The 18,967-nt window shown below is 60.2% G+C and overlaps 1 protein-coding gene across 2 annotated transcripts in view; it reads right to left on the reverse strand.

The window, feature by feature from the left end:
* Nucleotides 1-420: 420 nt before the first annotated feature.
* HMCN2 (hemicentin 2) overlaps nucleotides 421-18,967 on the reverse strand; it is a 31,830-nt gene continuing 13,283 nt past the window's right edge. For both annotated transcript variants that reach the window (XM_071766026.1, XM_071766025.1), the window contains exons 27-68: nucleotides 18,409-18,585; nucleotides 17,998-18,152; nucleotides 17,598-17,721; nucleotides 17,242-17,417; nucleotides 17,012-17,099; nucleotides 14,096-14,272; nucleotides 13,649-13,762; nucleotides 12,712-12,854; nucleotides 12,384-12,534; nucleotides 11,975-12,193; nucleotides 11,642-11,755; nucleotides 11,387-11,574; nucleotides 11,127-11,223; nucleotides 10,514-10,786; nucleotides 10,216-10,406; nucleotides 10,050-10,131; nucleotides 9,676-9,812; nucleotides 9,404-9,545; nucleotides 8,813-8,960; nucleotides 8,467-8,594; nucleotides 8,217-8,373; nucleotides 8,008-8,129; nucleotides 7,609-7,773; nucleotides 7,417-7,524; nucleotides 7,180-7,314; nucleotides 6,831-6,965; nucleotides 6,533-6,723; nucleotides 5,908-6,121; nucleotides 5,633-5,767; nucleotides 5,372-5,562; nucleotides 5,206-5,287; nucleotides 4,832-5,101; nucleotides 4,044-4,193; nucleotides 3,720-3,851; nucleotides 3,414-3,535; nucleotides 3,076-3,313; nucleotides 2,865-2,927; nucleotides 2,641-2,769; nucleotides 2,205-2,519; nucleotides 1,853-1,972; nucleotides 1,428-1,554; nucleotides 421-1,314 (exon numbers count right to left, since the gene is read on the reverse strand). In XM_071766026.1, coding sequence (XP_071622127.1) covers nucleotides 972-1,314; nucleotides 1,428-1,554; nucleotides 1,853-1,972; nucleotides 2,205-2,519; nucleotides 2,641-2,769; nucleotides 2,865-2,927; nucleotides 3,076-3,313; nucleotides 3,414-3,535; nucleotides 3,720-3,851; nucleotides 4,044-4,193; nucleotides 4,832-5,101; nucleotides 5,206-5,287; nucleotides 5,372-5,562; nucleotides 5,633-5,767; nucleotides 5,908-6,121; nucleotides 6,533-6,723; nucleotides 6,831-6,965; nucleotides 7,180-7,314; nucleotides 7,417-7,524; nucleotides 7,609-7,773; nucleotides 8,008-8,129; nucleotides 8,217-8,373; nucleotides 8,467-8,594; nucleotides 8,813-8,960; nucleotides 9,404-9,545; nucleotides 9,676-9,812; nucleotides 10,050-10,131; nucleotides 10,216-10,406; nucleotides 10,514-10,786; nucleotides 11,127-11,223; nucleotides 11,387-11,574; nucleotides 11,642-11,755; nucleotides 11,975-12,193; nucleotides 12,384-12,534; nucleotides 12,712-12,854; nucleotides 13,649-13,762; nucleotides 14,096-14,272; nucleotides 17,012-17,099; nucleotides 17,242-17,417; nucleotides 17,598-17,721; nucleotides 17,998-18,152; nucleotides 18,409-18,585 — 6,668 coding nt within the window. In that variant the 3' untranslated portion in view covers nucleotides 421-971. The remainder of the gene's footprint in view (nucleotides 1,315-1,427; nucleotides 1,555-1,852; nucleotides 1,973-2,204; nucleotides 2,520-2,640; nucleotides 2,770-2,864; nucleotides 2,928-3,075; nucleotides 3,314-3,413; nucleotides 3,536-3,719; nucleotides 3,852-4,043; nucleotides 4,194-4,831; nucleotides 5,102-5,205; nucleotides 5,288-5,371; nucleotides 5,563-5,632; nucleotides 5,768-5,907; nucleotides 6,122-6,532; nucleotides 6,724-6,830; nucleotides 6,966-7,179; nucleotides 7,315-7,416; nucleotides 7,525-7,608; nucleotides 7,774-8,007; nucleotides 8,130-8,216; nucleotides 8,374-8,466; nucleotides 8,595-8,812; nucleotides 8,961-9,403; nucleotides 9,546-9,675; nucleotides 9,813-10,049; nucleotides 10,132-10,215; nucleotides 10,407-10,513; nucleotides 10,787-11,126; nucleotides 11,224-11,386; nucleotides 11,575-11,641; nucleotides 11,756-11,974; nucleotides 12,194-12,383; nucleotides 12,535-12,711; nucleotides 12,855-13,648; nucleotides 13,763-14,095; nucleotides 14,273-17,011; nucleotides 17,100-17,241; nucleotides 17,418-17,597; nucleotides 17,722-17,997; nucleotides 18,153-18,408; nucleotides 18,586-18,967) is intronic.

Raw genomic sequence — 18,967 nt, forward strand, 5'->3', positions numbered from 1 at the left:
CAGAGGCACCTGCCCTGAAGGGTGGGAAAATGTGGGGGTTTTAGAGAGGGGAGCTGGTTCCTAGCTGCTCTGCAACCACCTGGCTTTCCTCCCTGGCATGGTGTGGCAAAAGAGGGGTGAATTTATCTGAAAATTCATTAGGAGGGGAAGGAGGAACCCTGGTTGGAAGGAAAGGATGGAGTAGGGGGCTGTGGGTAGGTAAAATCACATGCCCTCACACACCAGGGACCCCAGACCAGCAGCAGACCTGGCCTTGGGGGACAGGAAACCCCCAACCCATTGCCACATCCAGATAATCTCCCTTCTATAGTCCAAGGCCATGGAGAGAGGTATCCAAATCCCTGGGATGTCAGGGGTGTTGCTGGGGCAGCCCCTTACACTTGATCCAAACTGAAGGATACAGCTTTCTTCAGACACAGCTGATATTTATCCACAAAACACCTTTATTTGGAACAAAACCATAAATAAATAAGTGTGCTGAAACCAAGCAGATAAAAAAAAAAAAAAAAAAAAAAAAAAAAAAAAAAAAAAAATTGAACGGACAGCTATTTTGAATTTAATACATGGTTAATGCCAGGGGCCCTGCACCCACCCCAGCCTGGGGAGTCATACCCTGCATACCTGGGGGTCCTCACCAGCCTCTGTCACCCCCACACCCCCCTTCTTCCTCTATCTGGGGGCTGATCTCGGCCAAGGCTGCTCAGAGCTCTTTGCTCCGGGGCTGCTGTTGTGACTTGAGGGCTTGCAACAAAACCTGATTGCAAGACACTGGCGGGATACTTTGTCCCCTCCCCCCCCTGTCCAGGACCCTGCTGAGTCAGGGACTGACCCCAGGCGAAGGGGAAAAGCAAAGGGGGGGAGGGTCCTGAGGGGTGAGAGGAAAGGTGCAAGCTCAGCTCTCCCTGAGCCGGCGCGGTGGCGAGGGACAGGAGGAGACACGAGCCCACGTCCCCTCCTGTCCCTCGGCGGTGTCAGTAGGGATAGGGAGAGACGGAGACGATGAGGAGGAAGATGCTGGGTGCCCGTCGCCCCCCCGGGGCCAGCGCCCGCACCTTGAGGCGGTGGGTGCCGGGGTCCCGCAGCGGGCGCAGGGTGGAGACGACGCCGCGGCCCCGCTGGGTGCGGAGGGTGAAGGGGCTGCCGGGATCCCGCTCCAGCAGCTGGAAGGTGGGGGGCTGGAGGAAAGCACCCCCTGGGGTGAGGTGCACCACGTCCCGGCCGGCAGCGATGCCTCGGGGCAGGGTGAGCAAGTGGTACTCCAGGGTGGGGGGACCCGCCGGGCCGCAGGATGGGGTGCAGGCACCCACACACACCCTGCGGGAGAGCCGGGGGGACACGGGATGTGGAGGAGGACACAGGGGATGTGGGGGGAGGACAAGGGTCCCTAGGGCAATGTGGCTGATGGGCACCCCCAGCCCCAAACTCACCCGGGGCTGGAGCCTCTCCGGTAGCCGTCTGGGCACGGTGTATCCACGCACTGGGCACCTCCCCGGGTGTTGAAGCACATCTGGTTGGAGCCACACCGCATGGTCCCCTCTGCACATTCATCTATGTCTGCAGGCAGAAAGGAGACAGGTCTGAGAGTGCCAGGGTGCCCATGTGTCCCTGGGCTGAGGTAGGGATTCAAACCCCAGCTCCCAAACCTTCCCTGCCCATGCCTGAGCTGTCAGACATGGGGGCAGCAAGACGAAAGCACCCAGGCTCCAAGGGATGCTGAGCCTGGCATAACCCTGCCCTGTAGGGAGAAATGCTCTGGAGCAGAAAGGATGACATCCAGGGCACCATGGGGATCCAGGCCAACCCCCAAGCACCCTGCCAGGACAGGGGCACCCCCTGGCACCCCCACACTGACCGTGGCAGGTCTTCCTGTTGGGCAGCAGCTGGTAGCCAGGGGGGCAGATGCAGTGGTAGCTGCCCAGGCTGTTCCTACACTCGTGCTGGCACTGGTTCAGTGTCTGGCACTCGTCAAGGTCTGCAGAGTAAAAAAGGTGAAGCCAAGCAGAGAACCATAGGTCCCGTCCAGTGCCCACTCCCCTGGTACAACCTGGCTCTCACCTTCCCTTCCCTGCCACAGCCAAACCTGGAGAGACCCCAACCCCAAAAATAGGGGTGAAAATAAAATGGGGGAGGGGGCAGCAACAGCCACAGGAGCCTCCCAATTCCCTGCAAAGCTTTTCCCAGATTTTCACCCTGTGCACACTCACCAGTGCAGTTGCCATTCCTCTTGATAAAGCCCACGGGGCAGGGGGGTCCCTGGCCACCCAGCCCTGCAGCCTTGGCCACACGGCGGAGGGCGAGCTGGGTGTAGAAGGAGCGTCCCCGTGGGTGGCTTCTCAGCCCCAGCCAGTGCACAGCGGGGTCCTGGGGGGTGCTGCCCGTTGTGCCCCCTCCATTTGCTCCACTGCACTGTCCACCTGGGAGCAGGGTCCTGCCAGGGGGGCAGAGGCACTCGTAGGAGCCCCTCAGGTTGCGGCACTTGAAGGCACAGGGTGGAGGGAACTGCAGGCACTCGTTTATGTCTGGGAAAGAGACAGGGAGTTGCAGCTGGATGGGGAAACTGAGGCTAGAGGAGGGCAGGAAGGTGGCCATGGCCTGGTGCCCTGTGCCCAAAGACGTGTTCCCTGAGGCCCCAGCCCATACCCAGGCATGGCCAGCCAGCACCCAGTGAGTGGTAGCCAGGAGGGCAGACGCAGCTGTACGTCCCCAAGGTGTTCTGGCAGAGCTGGTTGTAACGGCAGGAGTGGGAGCCCTCAGTGCATTCATCAATATCTGGGGAGCAGAGGGAAGGACTGGGGTTGGGGAGGGGGCACCATGCAGCTGATGCCCCTCACCATCCTCACAGCCCTCTTGGGAACAATCCTTACCCGTGCAGTACAGCTGCTGAGGGCCCAGCACGAAGCCTGGTGGGCACTTGTCTCCATTGGACCCTAAAAACCAAGTGAGGATGACAAGGGACACATCACAGCAGAGATGATGAGAAGGGGACACGTTTTTGCAGGGGCATGGCCTCTGCATCCTCATAACCACCCAAGACCAACCAAGGAGCCCAACATCTCCATCCCCACCCCTCGTCACCTGCATTAAGCGAGGCACGGAGCTGGAAGCGGAGCTCCTCCAGGGCTGGGTCGTAGGAGGCTTTGATGGTGCTGGCCTGGATGTGCTGCACCCGGGGGGGCTGTGTGCCCACGGGGGGGTCATACACGATGGTGTGATTGCAGCGGGCACGGGTGATGTGCCCATCCCACAGGAAGCTCTGCACCGAGCCCCCCAAGACCTGCCCCGTGCCCGTCTGCACATAACGCTCACTGAAATCCTGGGAAAAGGAAAGGAAGGGGGAGAGACAAGTCATGGACACCCCCGGGGCTCCCAGCACTGGGGTCAGAGCCCTGAGGGAGGACAGGCAGTGCCAGCACCTGCAGCAGCACCGTGGCATCGCTGATGCTCTCGGGCAGGGAGCCACTGATGGCAGTGTCCAGCAGCAGAGCACCGGTGGCATCCACGCCCCGGGCAAGGTGGGTGACCCGCAGCAGGTCCCCTGGAAGGGGGGGAGCAGTGAGCAGCAGCCCACAGCACCCCCAAACAGAGCTCTGGCTGGGGAGCTCAGCACAAGGATGGGCTGAGCCCCCAGGGATGGTGCAAAAGGGAGGTGGAGGCTGAGGTGGCAGCTTGGCAGCCCCTGGCATGCCCAGGACACAGCTGGCACTCTGTGCATCCCTCACCTGTGGCAAACTCCAGCTGTGACTCCTGCTGGAATGTGCCCCCAGTGAGCAGGAACCTGCTCTGGGCATCCCCGTTGACCAAGGACCAGTAAATGGGGGCAATGATGGCCACCAGCACCCGCATCAGTGGCCCTGGGGGTAGGAGAGAAAGGATGTCACCAACATCCCCCTAAGGGGTCTTCCCCAGACACCCCCTTCTCACCCCCAGGATGCAGCACATACAGTGGGTGCTACTTTGAGGGAAAAAAACCCCAAACATCTTTCCCAGGAGATTTTCACCTGACCTTCATCCTTTCTGGGGGGAAGAAAGGGGCAACCACCTACCCACAGTGGGTGGGATGCCACCAATGCTGCTCTGGACGATGGTGGCAGCAGAGTGTGGGTCATCCAGCACACTGGCATCAAGAGTGGTGACACCAAGCTCGTGGGTGTTGATGACACCAACCAGGCTGCCCCGCACCCGGTGTGGCTCCCCTGGGGTGAAAAGGACAGGGGCAGCAGTGTTGGGGTTGCTGTCCCATGGGAAAGCAAGGTGCTTCCTTGTCTCTCCTCTCAAGAAACACTTTTCTGGAGAGGAAATCAGTGAGTAAAAACACCCTCCAAAGACCCCACGAGTCCAGGCAGCTCCAGGGGATGCTGCAAGAACAATCCCGATACCTTTTTACCCACCAACATGAATCAAAGCCACCCCAAACCCTGCTCTGGATCAACCCTCATGGTCCTGGCCTGAGTCCCAAACTTTTATTTGCTTCTCCTCCAGCATTCTTGGCAGCAGCAGCCCCACAGAGGGCACAGAGCTGCTCCTTGTCCACTGCCCGCCAGCCTGGCCCTCAGCTCCCCAGGGATAGCAGCAGAGCACAGTCCTGGGGGAATGGGAATTTAATCCCAAGCAGCAAATGCAGGAAGACCGGGAAAGGAGAGCAGGAGCAGGCACACAGCATCTGGGCACATCCCCGGTAAAAAGAGGGGAGGGCAAACCAGGGGATGATGAAGCAAAGGGTTTAAAGCAACCAAAAAAGTGCAAGATCCTTCCCAAACCGCCAAGCAGGTTTTACCCCAGACCCCCTAACCAGCCAAAAGCCCCCCCCAAGCCCCAGGGGACAAGCACCCACCTTGGATGGCCAGGGAGACCTGGGCGACAGCAGCCCCCAGGGCGTTGCGAGCGAGGCAGGAGTAGGTGCCGGTGTCACGGGGGGTGGCAGAAGGCAGGAGCAGGGTGGCATTGGGCAGGACACGGGCACGGGGACCCTCGGGCAGTGGCTCCCCATCCCACTGCCACTCCACGGAGGGGGTGGGCTCCCCCCTGACGGAGCAGTGCAGCAGCACCCGCTGCCCCGCACGCACGGCCAGCGCCCGCGGCGTCACCGTCACGGAGGGGGCACCTGGGCAAGGAGAGGGATGCTGGGAGGGCTGGGATCGTTCCCCCAAAGTCTGAGGGAGGTCTGAGGGAGGTGACTTGATGTGCAAAGGAAGGGGCAACACTCACTCTGCAAGACCAGGGTGACAACCTTCGCTGCCATGCCCATGTCGTTCTCCGCCACGCACCGGTAGTGCCCCGTGTCGGCGCTCTGGTGGTACCACCGTGAGCCCAGTGCTCGGCTTTGCCGTGAAAACTCCCCAAAACGTGCCAGCATCCCTCAAGTCCCACTCACCCTCACCCGGTGGATGGCCAGGGAGCCATTCCGCAGCTGGCGCCGGTGCCCACCAGACACCACCGGGACCCCGTCCTTGCTCCAGCGGATGAGGGGCACAGGGTGGCCCCGGGCATTGCAGTCAAGGAGGGCATCACCCCCGGGGGGCTCCACCTGGTAGGTGCTGGGGTCCCCCCGGATGATGGGTGCCTCTGGGGAAGGGAAAAGGGTGGCAGAAGAAGAGGGCCAGCCAGGCACCCGAGTTTCCCCGCTGACACCTACCTCTGATGGCGACAAAGGCAGTGGCCCTGATGGCCCCAGCGCTGTTCTCAGCACGGCAGACGTAGGTCCCACTGTCAGCATGGCTGGCTGCCTCCCGAAGCAGGGTGCTCCAGCCACTCTGCTCTGAAACACCATCTACAGGGTGCAACCACCCCCTCAAAATGTGGTTATAACCCCCCACACACAGCCAGCTGCACCCCAGCGACCCAAACAAGAGGACAAAAAAAAAAGAGAGGGATGGAGCCAGGATCACATCCTCTGCCCCTGCCACGCACCAGTGATGAGTTGCCCGTTGGCCATCCAGGAGATGTGGGGCTGGGGGCTGCCCGTGGCAGCACAGACCAGCTCCAGCCTCTCACCCCAGCCCAGGGTGACATCTGTGGGCAGGAGGGTGAAGGTGGGCAGGGTGTGGATGGAGAGGGAGAGCCTCTGGACTGCCCTCCCAGCAGAGTTCACTGCCGTGCAGGAATAGCTCCCAGCATCCCCTTCCTGCACGGAGAAAGAGGAGGATGAGGAGAGGGGGGATGTGTCAGCTCAAGTCTGGGGTCCAGCTGCAGCCCTGACTCGCTGGGCTGAATCTCTGCTGTCTGTCTGTGCACCCAAAAAGCCATAGTTCAGCCCCAGATGCTTTTCCCAACCCCCTGGTTAAAAAACTCAGGGTGCCCCCAACCAGCCAGCCCCTTGCAAAGGAAAAGGGCTCTCCCTCTGCTCTTTGAAAGCAGCAGGGACACAGCTTGGCAGCTTGGAGGTGACACCTCATCCTGCCAGCCCCAACACAGGGACACAGCCCAGCTCAGCACAGAACCACCTGGGCTTTCTTTTCAGCAGAAGGGTTAGGATTTTGCAGCTTGTTTTGCAGCTCTCCCAGCTGGCTCAGCCACAGGAGATGATGTTGCTCACCTGGACATCCCGGAGCAGCAGCTCCCCAGAGGGCAGGATGGAAGCTTTCCCCCTGACACCCACCACCAGGGCTCCCTCCCTGCTCCAGGACACACGAGGCTCGGGGACACCGTGGGCAGCACAGGGCAGCAGAACCTCCATCCCCTCCCGGACTGCCAGCTCCAGTGGGCCAGTGGTGATGCTGGGGGGCACTGGACGGGGCAGAGACACTTTCACACCTTGACAACCACGTTTCATGGCCAGGGGCAGCAGGGAGCTGAGCAGAGGAAGGGGGTGAGTGCCCTGGGTCCTGCCTTACCTTGCACGATCAGCCTGGTCCTCCCTGCCACGGTGCCCACGGGGTTGCGAGCCACACACAGGTAGGTGCCAGCATCCCCTGGGGAGGCTTGGGGGAGATGGAGCTGCCCATTGGGGAGCACCTTCAGCCCTGGGCCTGTGAGGATGGACAGGATTGAAGGGCAGGAGAGAATGGCACAGCTGTGTGTGCAGGGACTGCTTTGCCTGCAGAAGTGCCCCTTCCTGGGGATTGCCCAGGGAGATCCAAGCTCAGTGCCACCCAGCACCTTGCCAGGATGCTTTCACAGCCCCTGGACTTGCAAAATTCTCTCTAGGCAAAGGAACACAGGCTCTGCCAGCCTCCCACTCACCTCCAGTGATACCAACACCATCCTTCTGCCAGGTGAGCTCTGGCTGGGGGACTCCAGTCACCTCGCAGGACAGCACCACACTGGAGTTGACCAACACCATCACCATGCTGGGCAGGGGCTTCAAGGTGGGGGGCTCTGCAAAGGACAGGGAAACATTGCCCATTTGGGCCCCCCAAAGGTGGGCCAAGACACAGGGAGCAGGATCACCAGGAGCAGGACCCAGGGAACCCCACGTACCCTGCACAGTGAGCTGGAGGTGTTTTTGGGCCGTGCCAGCAGCACTCCTGGCCGTGCAGGTGTAGTGGCCAGCGTGGGCAGGCAGCACCTTCCTGATCTCCAGGGCTCCTGGGAAGACAGAAGGCAGGGGGGGAGGCAGCAGGAGGGCTGGCAGTGACCCCCCTGGCCTGCCTGCACTGTCCCATGCCATACCTGTGGGCAGGAGGTGGTAGCCCCCCCCTCGGCTGCCCAGTGGAGCCCCCTCCTTGCTCCAGGACAGCGTGGGGGGGGGCACACCAGAGGCAGAGCAGGTGAGGACTGCAGGGGACAGCCGGGTGACAACCACATCCCTGAGGTCATCAGCAATGGTGGGGGGCACTGGAGAGGGGAGGGAGGTGAGCAGGGCTGCTCGGGAATGCTGAAGGGGAGCCCACCCCCATGAACATAGGCGTCGATTTTGCCCCTTTTTTGGCCCTTGTCCATTCCCATGCTGAGCCCTTTAGAGGGGGCCCAACCCTACAGAGGGCTGGGCTGCACCCACATCACACTCCAGGTGGTGACAGAGCCCAGGAAAGCCACTCCTGGCCAGACCCAGAGGTCCCAGGATCTCACCGTGGATGGACACGTGGAAGAGCTTTCGTGCCTCTCCAGCAGTGTTGGTGGTGATGCACTCAAACTGCCCCTCGTCCTGGGGACCAGGGCTGGAGATGAGCAGAGACCCTGAAGACTGCAACCTGCGTGAGCAGAGCACACCTTGGGGTCAGCCCCTGCCCCCTGGGGAGCAGGGAGAGGGGCCAAAGCCCACCTTCCAGCACGGGTACCTGTAGGTGTTGGGTAGGAGGTGTGGGTGCAGGGGGTGTCCATCCTTCTCCCACCTGACGTGGGGCTGGGGGGATCCCTGGGCAGCACAGTCCAGCCTGGCTGGCTGCTGAGCCAGCAGGGTAAGGTTGGAGGGCCCGGGGCTGATGGTGGGAGGGACTGCAGAGGGGGCAAAGCAGCTGTGAGCAGAGAGCAGCAGCAAATCCTTGCACTGATGAAGACAGGAGGGATCCATCAGGTTCCTCTGCTTACCCAGGACACGGAGGTCCAGGCCACGTTGGTCAGAACCAGCTGGGCTGGATGCCATGCAGAGGTAATAACCCGAATCTTGGAGCTGAACGGGGTCGATTTGGAGGGAGCCACCTGGAAGGAGCTGCAGCCTGGGGAGGGAGAGCAAAGGAGCCCCATGGGGGGTGGGAAGGTGACATGGGCCATCCCAGCCATGTGTGACACGTGTCCACCGTGCTGGCCTGGGGACAGAGCACAGCCCTTCCCGGGGTGATGGTGCTGTACCTGCTGCAGGCACACCAACACACCCATAGGTGTGACACCAGCTGAGAGCCAGCTCTTGGTGCCACCACCCCCCAGAAGATCATACCTGCTGCTCCCACGGAGAGGCAGGAGCTGGCCATCCTTCTGCCATGTCACCTGGGGCACAGGCCACCCCTCTGCCTGGCAGGGCAGCACCACGGAGCCCTGCAGCACTGCCCTCATCTCCTCCTGACCCGGCTGGATCTCTGGGGCCACTGCAGCAGCACCAGCAGAACCCCAGAGAGTCAGAGAGAGAGATCAGGGGATGGATGGAGGGAAGGAGGGAAGGAGGGAAGGAGGGAAGGAGGGAAGGAGGGAAGGAGGGAAGGAGGGAAGGAGGGAAGGAGGGAAGGAGGGAAGGAGGGAAGGAGGGAAGGAGGGAAGGAGGGAAGGAGGGAAGGAGGGAAGGAGGGAAGGAGGGAAGGAGGGAAGGAGGGAAGGAGGGAAGGAGGGAGGGGGGGATGGAGGGGGGGATGGAGGGGGGGATGGAGGGGGGGATGGAGGGGGGGATGGAGGGAGAACATCAACGCAGCCCACCACTGGGATCTGGGCACCATCCAACCCTCCCTTGTCTTTCCCCATTACCCCAACAACCCTGGGCACATCCCATAATAAATATTGCCCATCCCAAGCCCCAGGGCCGGGTACCATTGCTCACCCAGAACTTGCAGGCGGAGGCGCAGGTCAGTGTCCCCCCGGGTGTTGGTGGCCCTGCAGCTGTACTCCCCACCATCTGCCACTCCCAGGGCTCGGATCTGCAGGACACGTCCCTCGGCCAGCACCTGCCTGTGGGCATCCTCCTGACAACCCCAGGGGGGAGCCCCTGTCAGCAGCCCTCCAGACATCACCCCCCAAAAACCACCAGGGCTGGGGTGAAGGTGATCCCCAGTCCATCCCCATCCCCATCCCATCAGGTCCTGTCACTGGTACCTGCAGTGGGGACCCCTCCCGGTGCCACTCGATGTGTGGGGGTGGCACAGCATCCTCAGGACACTCCAGGATGAGGTCCCCCCCCAGCACAGCAGTGATGCTCTGGGTCTCTCCAATGCTCGTGGTGCTGAGAGGTGCTGAGGGACGTGTGCCAGGTGATTCAGGGGTTGGTGCCACACAGGTTGTGCACCCCTGTGTCTGTCCCCAGATGTCACATGTAGCCCTCCCAGCCCTGCAGAGCTATCGTGCTCTGCTCCAGATCCCCTCCTAAGGAGGCTCGGGTGCTCTCCCCCTCAGCCACCCCCAGGTGAGGTGCAGGAACCTGCAGGCTCTCAGGTCCCCCAGAGCTCTGAGCACCCTCCTCTCACTGCTACCTTGGATGCTGACGTGGAAGCTCCTGCTGTCCTCTCCTGCAGGGCTAGTGGCCAGGCAGGTGTAGAAGCCAGCATCAGCCACCTGGGAAAAGCCAGGAGAGGGGAAAAAAAAAAATTGAGGCGTGCAAAGAAAACCCAAGTGGGGAGAAGAAAGAGGCTCCTCTACCTTTGTGCTCTCAATGTGGAGTGTGCTCTCATTCCCTGACACGAGCCAGGGCCCTGCCAGTAGCCGCCCGTCCTTCTCCCAGGTGACAGTGGGCAGGGGGACACCCATCACCACACACGTCAGCTCCAGTGGGGTGCCCACAGCCACGGACATCTCGGTGGGATGGGCTGCAGCCTGGACACGGGGTGGCTCTGCAAGGTGCACGGTGATGGGGAGAGGGGGGAGAGGCCTCACCCCCACATTGCTCCCCAAAACTTCTCTGCCCACCCCTTCCAAGTCCTCAGGGGCAGACACACACCCATCACCAGGAGCTGGAAGGTTTTGCTGGCCTCCCCCACTTCGTTGGCCACCAGGCAGGAGTACACCCCTGTGTCAGCTGGCCCCACGGCCACCAAGCTCAGCCGTGGGCCACCTGGCACCCGGTTGCCCTGCCGTGCCAGGGGCTTGCCATCCTTCAGCCAGGTCACTGCTGGTGCTGGGGACCCGGTGGCTTCGCAGGTGAAGGTGATGTCTGAGCCCTGAGCCACCATCTGCTCCTCGCTGGTCTGGGGGCTCTCCAGGAGGGGGGGCACTGGGGAGGGAGCAATCACCCCCTTAGCAGTGAGGTGGGAGCAAAGCTGGGTCCCCAGACCCTGGGGATGAGTTTGGCTGTTCCTGAGTGTCCTGTCAGCACCTAGAGGTGGCTCAGCCTCCCTGCAACTCAGGCTGATCCCACCTTGCTCCATCCTCCCCAGGATTCACCCTGCTTGGAGGGTGCCAGCATCTCCACCTCCTCACACGGGGTGAGTGTGACCAGCAGGAAGGGGAAGAGCCAGCCACAGGGTTCAGGAGCCACGTGAGACTCCAGCTGGCAGAGGAGGAGAAGGGGAATAAATCAGCAACCTGGGGAAGGGTCTCTGGGGGTGCCTTACCCTGCACGGAGAGGGCAAAACGCTTCTCAGCTGACCCAGCCAGGTTCTCAGCCACACACACGTAGCTGCCAGCATCACCCCCCTCCACCACGGCCACCTGAAGAGGGGGAGCAGAGCCCCACTGAGGGCTGCCCAGCTCCAGGGAGCTGCTGGAGCTCCCCCAGGGACCTCAACACCTGCCAAGGGCTGTGCAGCCTCCTGCTAGGGGACAAAAGCGTGTCCCTCCCCACCACAGCCACCCTACTCACGGTGACACCGACCTGCAGAACTGTGCCACCCTCCAGGAGCTGGTGCCGTGGCCCAGCCAGGATGGGAACATCATTCCAGAGCCAGGACACCACTGGCAAAGGGTGCCCGGTGGCTTCACACTTGAAGCGGGCAGTGCCATTGATGGTGGCTGTCACCTCCTCTGCCAGGTCCACCTTGTCCCCGTGGATAGCTGGGGGGGCTGGAAGGAGGTGGTTAGGGGGTTGCCCTGTGCCTCCATCCACCTCCCATCCCAGCTCCATACTCACTCAGCACCTCCAGGTCATAGTGCAGTCGGTCCCACCCCGCGGTGTTGGTGGCCTGGCAGGTGTACCTGCCCCTGTCCTGCTCCTGCACTGACACCAGCTGCAGCACCCGACCCCCTGCAGGGCAGGGAATAGGGTGGGCATCAACCCTAGGTCCCAGGATCCCCCCCCAACCTTGCTCTGCACCCCATCACACAGCCCCAGTCACCCTGGGGGTCTCCCAGGTGCTGAACGTGCAAGGGGATGGGGTCCAACCTCCTCCTGATGCCCTCAGCACACGAGATTGGTGCAGGAACCCCTCCCCAAAGCCCCTTGGTGGGTGTCTGTGCCCCTTACCCAGCAGCACCAACACCCCTGGGCCAGGGGAGAGGGGCTCCCCATCCTTGTACCAGGTGAGGCTGGGAGGGGGGATGGCATTGGTGTCACAGTAGAGGGCAGTGGGGTGGTTGAGGATGGCCTGGCGGTGCTCTGTCACCTCCCCATCCTGGTCTTCCTCCTGGTAGAAGATCTCAAGGGCTTCACTGGGGCTCAGCTGCTGCTGGAAGAGGGGTGGCACTGCAGGGACAAGTTGGGATCACTTGTGGGGAACCAGGAGCAACCAGAGAGCCTGACCAGGGCTGAGCAGATGTCCATACTCCAAGCAGATACAAACCCTCCTCCTCCTCACCCTGCTTTGCCCCCAGGAGAAGCCCCACACCAGTGACCCCTCCTCTTGCTGGACACAGGGTGGCCCCAAAAAGCTCACCTTGGACATGCACAATGAAGTCCCTGTTGTCCTCCCCCAAGGGGTTGGTGGCCACGCAGGTGTAGTGCCCCGAATCTGAGACCCTGGCTGGTTGGATCTGAAGGATTTGCCCCTCACTGAGGATCTGGAGGTGGCTGGAACTTTCCAGGAGCTGCACAGGGAGCCCAGCCCCAAAAGCAGGGTGGGAGCAAAAGGACAGGAAGAGGATTACACACCCAACAAGTGGGACTGAGGCCAACCAGCCTGCTAAAGGGCATCTTCCCACTCCATCCACCTGGGGTGGTCCCCAAAATGAGCAGCTCCTCCCTGGTTGCAGCTGGGACCTCACCTGCTTGTCCTTGTACCACTGGATGGCTGGCTCAGGCACAGCCCAGGTCTCACACTGCAGTGTCACTGTGCTGTTCACCCTGGCTTTCACCTCTTTCATGGCAAATTCCCCCAAAAGGTCATCTCTGGCAATCCAAGGAGGAACTAGTGGGGAGAGAGGAGAGCTGGGATGAGAGCAGAGCCTCCAGAGCTCTGAGCAGTGACAGGGAGCACCTTGGGGTGCTGCTGACACCCCCAGATGACACCCTGTGTTCTCCCCAGGGTGCACCAGAGACTTTTTATGGCCACGAGCAAGTACGGGTGTGACCAATAATCCCCAGGGGGAAGGCATAGAATCATAGAATGGGCTGGGTTGGAAGGGACCTCAGAGCTCATCAAGTCCAACCCTTGCTCCACTCCCCCCGTGGTTCCCAGCCCATGGCACTGAGTGCCACATCCAGGCTCTTTTGAAATATCTCCAGGGATGGAGAATCCACCCCTTCCCTGGGCAGCCCATTCCAATGCCTGATCACCCTCTCCATAAAGAAATTCTTTCTAATGTCCAACCTAAACCTCCCCTGGCACAACTTGAGACCTCTTGTGCCCTCTTGTCTTGCTGAGAGTTGCCTGGGAAAAGAGCCCAACCCCCCCCTGGCTCCAACCTCCTTTCAGGGAGTTGTAGAGAGTGATGAGGTCTCCCCTGAGCCTCCTCTTCTCCAGCCTCAACACCCCCAGCTCCCTCAGCCTCTCCTCATAGGATCTGTGCTGGATCCCTTCACCAGCCCAGTTGCCTCCTTTGGACCTGCTCCAGCACCTCAATCTCCTTCCTGAGCTGAGGGGCCCAAAACTGGACACAGGACTCAAGCTGTGGCCTCACCAGAGCTGAGCACAGGGAAGGGCCAGAGGTAGAGTGGTGGGATCAGTGCAGGAATTAGGAAGGACACCAAGAGTTCTCTCACCCAGGACCTTGACAGCATAGCTCCTGACAGCCTCCCCAGCCTCGTTGCCCACGATGCAGCTGTATGTGCCACTGTCCTCCTCTTGGGCGTTCAGGATCTGCAGCCCACGGCCACCTGGGGCAAAAGGGAACCTCCTGAGAGGGTCATCCCTCAGAGCCACAGCACTCGATCCCCACACAGCAGCAGGAGGTATCCCAAGGGAGCTGCTGATCTCTCAGGAGCCTGGCTTGAGGGGTGCAGTGCTCCTCTAGAGCCCCGTTTCTCAGCACTGTCTCACTGATGCTGTCAGATGATGCAGCAAGAGCATCACCACCACGTCACCTCAGCTCCTGCAGGACCACGACTTCTCACCACCCCACTGCCTTGAATTACACCCAGACCCCAAAAAAACCCCAGTCCCACCACCACGGGTCCAGCCTGAGGGGCCTGTGGACCCCACAAAGGTACCGGGGAGCAGCTGAATGTTCCCAGACTCTTTGAGGGGAACTTCATCCTTGAGCCAGGTGATGTTGGGAGGCAGGGATGTCAGAGCCTCACAGAGCAGGGAGATGGGGTTGCTGATGAGCACTGCAACTTCTTCTGCAGCAGCAACGTGGGGAGCATCTCTAGGGAACACAGGACTGGCTGTAAGGACATAGATCAGCATCAGCACCCACTCAGGACTCCTGGTGCTTCATCCCCCCACCAGAGAGCGTGACCCACGCTCAGGTAGGTTCAGCTGGTGTGATTAAAGCCAGGGGGAAGCACAACCCTTTTATATCTCTTGATTTCTGAACTAGATATATATAAAAAAAAAAAAAAGAAATTCCTTTTTCCCTGCCACTTGCCAGAAGCCCTGCTGAGGGAGGGAGCTTTGGGGAACCCGCAGCTGGGGCTGCCTTATTAATTATTAATGAATCATTAATAATTCTTTTATCAAAATCAATTCTGATCGACTCAATTGATGGATTAATCATGAATCCATCGATCCAGAGTGGGAGGGCAAATGGGTGAGGAAGAGTTGGAGGGGCAGGCAGGACATGTCCCTTCCAGACAGGGAGAATTGTCCCTGCAGAGGAGGTGGGAGCTGCTGCCAGGCTCTGATGGAGCTGGGAGGGATCCGGTGACACCTGAGGGGACCCCCCCAGGTCCTGCCCCCCCCCAAAGAAATGATCCCAGCCCTGCCCAGGGCGGGGTCTCCCTGAGAGGCCTGGAGCCAGGATGGGATGGGATGGGAAACCTCCCCTGGGAGATCTTTTTCCCCACTCTTCCCAGCTTTTCGTGCTGGAGCAACCTCCAGGTAGGCTCTGAGGTGGTTTGTTGGGTCAGAACCGCACAGAACCGGTCAGAACCAGATTGAACTGGTCGGAATTGGTGTGAACTGGTCAGAACTGGACAGAAGGGGTTGGAACTGGACAGAACCGAATTGAACTGGTCAGAACAAGCCAGAACCGCTTGGAACCAGATTAAACCAGTCAGAACTGGTTTGAACTGGTTCTGGCCGGTTCAAACTGACCCCTGCAGGGTGCAGCTGAGCCCCTCAGCCTGAAGGCTGCTTCCTCAGGGCCATTTTGTGCCACTGCTTTTCCTGACTCCAGTCTGGTTTAGTTCCAGTGTATCCATGAATCCTTCCCAGCCTGATCCCATTTTTGCAGCAGCAGGAAGTGACCTCCTGGGCTTTCCCATTCCCAGTACAGCTCTGTGGCCATTCCCCCAGCTCTGTGGCCATTCCCCCAGCTCTGTGGCCATTCCCCCAGCTCTGACCCCCCTGGGCACAGAAATGGCACCAAGGTGCCAACCTTCCAGCATCACCCAGGAGTGAATTTTCCCAGTCTCTGGTTTTCCTTTTCCTCCCTCAAACTCCCTTTCCCGTTCTGCTCGCTCCATGTGTTTCCAATTTTCTCTCCTGGAGAGAGTGAGGGGCCCAGGTCAGGCCCAGGGATAGCAAGAGAACAACTCAGCTGGCTGGAAAATGGTAACTCCTTCCCCTGAGGGAGATCACATTGTAGGAGAAAAACCCCAACACCCAGAAACCCGGGACAAACAAAAAACAGCAGAACCCAAACAATCCGCCTGAGCCAGGACACCAGACATGCAAACACTTCCCTGGAAAGGGATTGCAGGAACAAGCCTGGATCAGGACAACTGGATTTCCTCCACTCCTTGGCTCCCTGCCTGCAGGACTTCCAGCAGCTGGGCTAAAGCATCCTCGAGAAAAGCCAAACCCTGGCTCAGCCCCTGGCACTCGGGATGTGCTGAGTGGGCTGGGAGGCTGCAAGGATGCTCAGACAAGAGGGTGAAAGCAGCTGGTACCTCTCCTGGTACCTGCCTGGGTACCAGGTACCCCTCTTAGTACCATCTGGGTACCAGGTACCCCTCCTGGTACCACGTGGGTACCAAGTACCCCTTCCTGGTACCACATGGGTACCAAGTACCCCTTCCTGGTACCTGCCTGGGTACCAGGTACCCCTCATAGTACCATCTGGGTACCAGGTACCCCTCCTGGTACCACCTGGGTACCAAGTACCCCTCCTAGTACCACCTGGGTACCAGGTACACCCCCTGGTACCTGCCTGGCTACCAGGTACCCCTCTTAGTACCATCTGCGTACCAGGTACCCCTTCTGGTACCACCTGGGTACCAGGTACACCCCCTGGTACCTACCTGGCTACCAGGTACCCCTCTTAGTACCACCTGGGTACCAGGCACCCCTCCTAGTACCACCTGGGTACCAGGTACACCCCCTGGTACCTGCCTGGGTACCAGGTACCCCTCCTGGTACCACCTGGGTACCACCACTGGCATCCTAGGGCAGGGGGACAGCACTGGGGTGCTGCCTGCAGCAGCCACAGCTCTGACTGCACACAAAGAGAGGATAAAGAAGCCCTGGCAACCACAAGGAAATCCCTTTGCTCTCCTGTCCCCATCTTGGAAAGACTTCTCTCTGCATTGTCACCAAAATATCCCTCAGGACTTGGGCAGAGGTTGCCTTTTGCTCCCCTGACACCACTTCTTCTGGGGATTCCCTCCCAGCATCCAGCTCCATCATTTTACAGAGCTTTAATATGCATATTAAATATGATTTCCAAGCCAGCCAACTGCCCCAGGTGGATATTTTATGGACAGACAAATAGTCTATACATACGCCACAGTCTATACGTCTGTGCCATATACCCACATCTATATTGGACATATAGGCTATATTACACACCACTCACTTATACATAGAATGTATTTGTTTATGAACCACGTGTTTATATGTATAATTTATCTGTGCACACACTCACACTCACACACACACACTCACACACACACACACACACTCACACACACACTTTCTATTTGCCCCCCTGGGGGGGGTATTTCAGCTGCAGTGGCCCTTACCCCACACGTCGAGGCTGTGGTGTTTCTCTGGCTGACCAGGGACCTGGCACGTGTACCTGCCCTTGTCCTGCAGGGTGACTTTCCTGATCTGCTGGAGCAGGAGGGGACACAGAGGTGTTCTGTAACAGAGCTGGATCCATACGGCCTCTGCCGAGGATGGGGAGGGGGACACGGGGCTCTTCCCAGCTCCGTTTCCCCTCCTGCCCTCTGCAATCCTCCAAAAGCATCACCTGGAGCACTGCCCCATCCTCCAAGAGCTGCAAGCCTGGCTTTGGGGTCAGCAAGATCCCATCCTTCAGCCAGCGGGACCCCCCAGGGGACCCCCCAGGGACCCGGCACTCCAGAGTCACCGTCTGGTTGACAAGGACCGTGCTGTGCTCCTCCTCCCCCAGGTCACCGTGGGACACTGAAAAACACAACTCCAGGGCAACACCTTCCCCCCGGACACCCCCCCATCCCTCTGTCACCCCCTCCCCTCCATACGTGTTTTGCCAGAGGATGGCAGAGCAGCCCCTGAACGGTCCTGAACGTCACCTCCAAGGCCACGGGGGGGAAGGGGCCGTGGGGGGGCACACGGGGTACTTACACCTCACCTCCAGGGTGGTCTCACGTCTGTCCTCCCCCACGGCACTGCTGGCCACACACGTGTACGTCCCCGAGTCCTCCAGGCGTGGGGTGGGCAGGGACAGGGTGCGCCCATCCGAGAGGATCTGTGCTTCCCCGGGATGCAGAAAGAGCCCAGGTGAGCACCCAACTGGAGGTGGGTCCCAGGATGGGACAGGGATGGGTGGGGGCTTCACATCTCAGGGACACTCTGCCCGTTTGTCCCCCTCCTGGTGAGAAAGCCCAAGCTCAGGGCTGAGCAGGGTCCAAAAATGGGACACGGTGCACCCGCTCACTTCCAGCATTTGTTTCTTTTTTTTTTTTTAAACCCAGGGTAAGGAAAAGCCTCGTTTTTTTCCTGGAGGGACATCCCTTTCCATCACCTGCGGGCCACCTGCCACCACGCTGGGCACTGGGGTCCCATCCTTCAGCCACAGCAGCACCGGGGTGGGGGTCCCGATGGCATCACACTCCAGGGTCACTGGATCATTGAGCACCACGGTGAGGGGGCTGGGGCTGGCTGTGATCCGGGGGGGCACTGGAAAAGGGCAGAGAAAACGTCACCTGAAGGAGCAGGGTGCCAAAGGGACAGGGTGGGGAGGAGACACCGTGCTGATACCCATCCTGTGTGGGGTTGTGACCCCCATCCCGAGTGGGGTTTTCTAGGAGGGATGGATACAGGGGATTTTGTGGCTGGAAAGGGGAATAGGGCAGGGGTTCTGCTAAAGCCACCTCCCAGACACATCCTTGGGGTTGGGACAGTCCCTGTCAGTCCATGCACAGCACGGACTCACCAGCCACCCTCAGGCTGTACCAGAGCTGAGTGACACCAGCCACGTTGGAGGCCACACAGAGATAGCTGCCAGCATCAGAGAGCTGAGCACGCTGGATCTCCAGCTGCTTCCCATCCCTGGACAGGATCCTGCCTGGTCCTGCCGAGAGCTGCTTGGTCCCTTTGTACCAGGTGATGCCTGGAGGGAAACAGGGATGGAGGGGGGAAATGCTGCTGTCCCACACACCCTGGGGACATCCCAGGGACAGCTGAGCAAGAGTTTAGGGATGGGATGGGATGAAGAGGGGAAGAGGGGAAGAGGGGAAGAGGGGAAGAGGGGAAGAGGGGAAGAGGGGAAGAGAGAGGGGAAGAGAGAGGGGAAGAGAGAGGGGAAGAGAGAGGGGAAGAGAGAGGGGAAGAGAGAGGGGAAGAGAGAGGGGAAGAGAGAGGGGAAGAGAGAGGGGAAGAGAGAGGGGAAGAGAGAGGGGAAGAGAGAGGGGAAGAGAGAGGGGAAGAGAGAGGGGAAGAGAGAGGGGAAGAGAGAGGGGAAGAGAGAGGGGAAGAGAGAGGGGAAGAGAGAG

This window comes from Heliangelus exortis, chromosome 22 (assembly GCF_036169615.1).
Source record: "Heliangelus exortis chromosome 22, bHelExo1.hap1, whole genome shotgun sequence".
NCBI classification, from domain to species: Eukaryota; Metazoa; Chordata; class Aves; order Apodiformes; family Trochilidae; genus Heliangelus; species Heliangelus exortis.